Source organism: Etheostoma cragini, chromosome 23, assembly GCF_013103735.1.
Source record: "Etheostoma cragini isolate CJK2018 chromosome 23, CSU_Ecrag_1.0, whole genome shotgun sequence".
Taxonomy (NCBI): Eukaryota; Metazoa; Chordata; class Actinopteri; order Perciformes; family Percidae; genus Etheostoma; species Etheostoma cragini.
Window position 1 is genome coordinate 18,048,168 of NC_048429.1, and position 5,694 is coordinate 18,053,861.

The 5,694-nt window shown below is 40.1% G+C and overlaps 1 protein-coding gene across 2 annotated transcripts in view; it reads right to left on the reverse strand.

The window, feature by feature from the left end:
- The window catches only part of slc25a3a (solute carrier family 25 member 3a), a 15,517-nt gene extending 11,820 nt beyond the window's left edge, over window positions 1-3,697 (reverse strand). Inside the window, exons 1-3 of one of the 2 annotated variants that reach the window (XM_034863199.1) lie at window positions 3,450-3,697; window positions 2,776-2,947; window positions 531-655 (exon numbers count right to left, since the gene is read on the reverse strand). In XM_034863199.1, coding sequence (XP_034719090.1) covers window positions 531-655; window positions 2,776-2,917 — 267 coding nt within the window. In that variant the 5' untranslated portion in view covers window positions 2,918-2,947; window positions 3,450-3,697. Of the gene's footprint in view, window positions 1-530; window positions 656-1,842; window positions 1,968-2,775; window positions 2,948-3,449 lie in introns of both variants that reach the window. The other variant, XM_034863200.1, reaches the window with a different exon arrangement.
- Window positions 3,698-5,694: the final 1,997 nt, after the last annotated feature.

Consider the following 5,694-nt stretch of genomic DNA (forward strand, 5'->3'; position numbering starts at 1 on the left):
TTGGAAAATGGCTGCAATGAAACAAAGAGTGAAAAATTTAAAGGGGTCTGAATACTTTCCGTACCCACTGTAAGTGCCAAGTGCTTTGGAGCAAATTTCATTTAGATTTATAGTCATGTCATAAATACTGTTTATCAAATTTCCATCATCATAATAGGTGAAATGTGAGAACTAACAATAAACGAAGCCATGACTACAAAAGTGTGGTATACATTTTTACTTAAACATTTTCTGCAGGTGATTATGTGTATATAGTATTATAAGTATATAGGCACTGAAAATTGACAAACAACTCAAGTTTAAAAATTAAGCCATTTAATCGGGAAATCATTATGAACTAGACTGACCTAAATTGAAATGTAGAAATACCGTGTGAGTTTTACATATGCATTTCTACAATGATTTAAGATTTTTTTTTTTTTAAATCAGCAAATGCTAAATAGTGAATAGTTTCTCTTGCACAGCCCTGAAAGTTGCCTGTTATCTGGTGGCAACTCGTTGCTACGGTGAGGTTTAGTGTCCATACAAACCTGCAGTCGGCACTTGACAAGGTCGAGGGGCACTACTGCTGTATGTGTGATGCCGCAGCTCAGGATACCCCCAAAGCCACACAGGGCATAGTACTTTGAGGAGCCAAACTCGCAGCTGACATCCTCTGTAGTAGACGGAGGGGACACATACATGCAACATGCAGGATTACATGCAGCACAGGGCAAAAATCAACACCAAACCACATTATGGAAGAGTTGCCACTACAGAAGGAAAATCTTTGAGACCAATTTTCACATGTCCCAGCTGAGAACAGTTTGGATTCAGTGCAAGGACTCTCCCATTAGATGGCTCCACCACCAACATGCCAACCTTTTATAAGGATCACAAACACCAAAGGTTGATCAAATCATTGTACTCAAGTGATTACAGTATGAAGTTCCATGGACCATAGTGGTGGATTGCAAGTTGTCACATTTACTACAAAATATAAAATTACTGCTCATGACTTTTAACAAAAGTTGCTAGATTTGGTTCTTAGAGTACATGCTGCCTCTGCTTTCAACTCCTCAGTAACAATGTAAGATAATGTACATGACACTTGCTACAGATATCCATTTTTCTAACATAGTTAACACCTATGGCTGCCTAGAAGGTATAAATGACCAGAAGCCTGTTGAACATGCTCTGACAACAACACAAGTTTAAGTGATTCGTAGTTAATTGGCTAAAGAAATGCAAATCTCCATGGTACTACTTTTTACTGTTTTTAAGAATAAATTATAACCTAAGGTTGAGATAACAGATTACCAGCAATTGTATATTTAATTCATTTTTCCCCACATTTTGCTTATCATCACCATAATACCTGTGTCTTCATAAATAGGACACAGGTATAAAATACCTGATAGTACAAGGTTAATCCATCAGTGTGATAATGAACAATCAATGACTTCAAATGCCAGCATCAATCTGTTTCTTATCTCCGATTAAATAAATTATCTCATAGATCATCTATTCATTCAGACAGACACCCTTGATTGTGTCGAATAGCATTGTCAACATTTACGACATTCCTCAGGTCTGGCACTCCTGACCTTTAAGAGTCCTCCAGTGTGGATTGAGCGGGTGTGCAAGGTGGGTACAATCATTTAACTCACATAGAACACGGGTGCAGAATCATGCAACCATGTTATGATCACTACAAAACGTTAGATCAATACAAAATGAAGAAAAATGGGGACGATATTTCTCCCATGCAAATTGGTGCATTTTAAAAAGAAACAAAAATTGCAGCCACGGGTAGATGAGGCGGAACGTTAAAAAACAGGGCATCGAGCCATGGAGACAGACCTGCAATCTGCATTTGACCAGATCGAGGGGAACAACAGCTGTGTGTGTTGTGCCACAGCTCAGAATCCCACCAAAGCCGCACAGGACAAGATACTTCTGAGAGCCGAACTCACAACTGTCTCCCGCTAAAGAAAAACAGGTAAAACTTTAAGAACAGGACAGCTTGGATTTCAGAAAGGTTGGCACTTTCTTAGAATCATTGGATGTCTTAACTGGTAAAGGGTTTAAAAGGTGTTTAAATTGAAGAAACAGTTCCGTGCCTTCAATCCAGCTAGATAGCTTACCAGCCAAAAAAAAAAAAACTTTACTAGGGGGACAACATACTTTAACAATCTCTCCCTTATGCAACAGGTTTATACTTGCCTAGCAGCAAGAGTTTGGTCTGAAAATAAAATATGTTAACTTTACTTTTATGGTAACTTTAACAACCTGTCATAAATACTCAAGATCAAAACAATTTGTTCTCGTCTGCCCCTGAGCAGCTCATAGTTAGGGATCCAACTATTTTTGTTCTAACTTGTAATTTGCTATTACAAGTTAATTATTGACGCTCCACTAAAACCGCTTAATTTATCTAAGATCGACGATTTAGAAGTGTGAGCCTTCATATACAGTTCGCTGCGGTGTAAAGGCGAGATACCACTTTGTCCTTCCTTGTCCTCCACAGGCAGCTAGTGTGCAGCAAAGGCCTAGCAGCTAACTGCCTGAGCCTCATATCCTGAGCTAACACATCTTTTATCAACTAAAAAGATTTAAAAGTGTGTCAAAACTATAACTTACAACCCGCGCAGTCAATTGTACTTAATATATGAATCTATGCTGAAATAACGCAGTAAAGTTGGCCGCAACCGGACGAATCTGCTCGGCTAAGCTAAAGCAGCTAACTCTAGCATTTAGCAAGCCTGCGGAGTGCGGACTCTGCACCGAGGTTACCTTCTGCGGTGGCTGCTGCTGCCAGTCTGCGTGTCCTCTGTCCGTGAAGGCTTTGTTGGGGTTCTTCCACTTTCTGGAGGCTGAACAGAGGGGCGCTGAAGGGGTTGCCCCGGGCCAGCAGTGTCAAAGCGGTCGGATACATGGTGTTGTCCTGCCTGCTGGTGGAAATACGCTGCAATGAGGAACAAGTTAGTTGTGTTCTAGCTCAAGCGAAAAGGCAGATGTGACACCCCCCGACACAAACACACCTTAACTGGGTGATACCATGTCACGTGCTGGTTAGCTTAGTTTAGTTTAGTTTAACTTCTGAATGAACACGGACAGGAATGGTTGGCTTGATTATAAAAAACACATAGCTAGCACCCACCTAACGTTACACGAATACGCGCGTAACGTCCATGCATGCTACTAACACCTAGCTTTAAAATCCAAAAGCTGTATGCCTACACATTAACGTAACTAAACATTTGTCTTGCCCTCTTTTAGCCTAGCTAATGCTAAGCTAGGTGGACCGCTCCAAGGTGCAAGGTCTCCTCTTAACAGAAGGGGTAACGTTAAATATCACATTAACAAAGTGGCTAACAAATGTCACATATCCGTAAAATAAGTCCTTCTAAAAGAAATGGCGATGTAATATTTCATATGTACTATTTTAAATGAATAATAGCACTCACTCTCTCAATATTTTAAGATGGCGCCTCCACTCAACTAACCGCAACTGGCTGTTCGGAGAGACTGAATGACCTCGCGCTATGGCGATTTGTCCTTTCGTGACGTCACCTTCAAGCCTGGGCAGGTCCCTTCACTTCTCTGTCCTGTAAGGAAACGCAGTAGATCTGTCAATCAACACCTCTGGTCCAATTACAAAGCTAGTCTCTTCTTCTTATTATTCTTAATCTTTTACGGTGTTTGGCATCTAGTTTATGGGTTCATTACCGCCACCTTGTGCCCCAAAGTGTGGATCTACACAAGTCCCTTCGTCATTGTCCATGCTATCCATAATCCATGTCAGTAGCCCTAGTCCCCTATTCCTCTTTCCATCATATCCTAATAATCATAACCCCTGTGTCCCTTCGAAAAGCTAACAGTATCCTTACCTGTACTATATTATCCATGCTCAGTAATTATTTTTATTCCGATTAATTCCTGTAGAAAAAAGTCCTTGGACAATTCCTCATCATCTCTCTCTGTGTCCTATACCCCCTACAACTACACGCTCTACTGTTTCCTCTTCCTGATATCCCTAACACATGCTTTGGGGTTTCCTTTCTATTTGTACCTAAAAAAAATTGAAGCCTTGGGGCTTTGAACACAGCAAACAGAGTGACATCTCTTACCTATAGCAGCCCTTCAGACTGGCTAAAGCAGCTTCTTAGATTTTAATAGGTTGTTTTTGTCTCATACGAGCAACGAGCCTGCTGCGTGTAATTACATTTTTACTAGCCTGCTTTTCATCAAGAATTTTAATTATTGCATTATCCCAAAAGCCTATTTTTACTGACAAATAAAACCCTTTATTGTACCTTATTGGTATTGTTTAGGCTCACGGTGTCACTGCGGGCTCACATGTTTTAACTTCATAATTTATGTAACATTTCATGTGAATTGCAATGTGATTGGAAAATTATATTTATCAAATTACAGCTAGTTCATTTTGTTACCTTATTATTTCATATCATTATGTCTTGACTGTACATTGCCATATTTCAAAGTTGTTTTATTTAGCACAGTGTCGTAGTTTAGCTGCAACATTTTCAAAACCGTGTTCATTTTTTTAATTTTGTGTGTGTGTGTGTGTGTGTGTGTGCGCGTGTGTGTGTGCGTGCAAAGCATAGCATGTGCAATGTGGGGCATTGTGCAATCTATATTAGCATGTTATGAACTTGTGCAAAAGGGCAATGTGCAATAACTCTAGCACTCTGAACACCTTAGCACTTAAGCACTTTACACCAAATTCATTTGGTCCCCCAAATCCTGGTTAGTCGTGAGTAACGCTTGTTTGTCTGTTAGTTTGTTGTTCTCTTGTACTGTTATTTTTGTTATTGACCTATTGTGTAAGTTGTTATTTTAATATTAACTTGCCAAACAGACTACAGATGTAAATTAGACAACGGCTATAATGTTGGATATTTACATAAATGTTTGTTAATATGCAGTTTTCTTATTTCAAACAAATCCCAGAATCTCAAATCTCCAAACCACACGGCAATATAAGTTGTGTATTCCTACCCTGTAATATGACCCACGGGAGCATTTTCCGTCCTCATATCTAAACCTGAGAATGCAACAGTGGGGGGGCAGTAGCTCAGTCCATAGGCGAGTTGGGTTGGGAACCGGAGGGTTGCTGGTCCAAGTCCCAGTACGGACCAAAGTATGGAGTGTGGATTGGTAGCTGGAGAGATACCACTTCACCTCCTAGGCAGGTGCTCTTGAGCAAGGCTCCTTACCCCCCACCCCCCCAACCAGTCAGGGCGCTGGTCCAGCACTCTGACATCTCTCCATTTGTGCATGAATAGGTCCTGAGCATATGTGTGTGTATTTCAGGCCTGTGTCTAGTGAATTCTAAAAAAAACAGATTGTAAATTGTGATTTTCCCACTGTGGATCAATGAACAGAATAAAATGGTATAAAATAATTTCCAAAGACTGACCTTAAATGTTGACTGCATACGATATGTTTGTTGAGAATGTCAGTATGTGCGGTTGATAATTACTGTTTTTGAATCCTCTTTTAGCCTAGTAATTCTTCAAACCCACAGTAATCCCGAAGGTTTTTTGCGCACATGTTTAACATCCTATACTATGGAGATGTGTATGTGCTACATTCATCAATATACATCATTTTGTTTAAAACCGTGCCATGTACTTTCCAAACAGCACCGCTGCTAATAATCATGCACCAAATATGTCTTTAGTTACC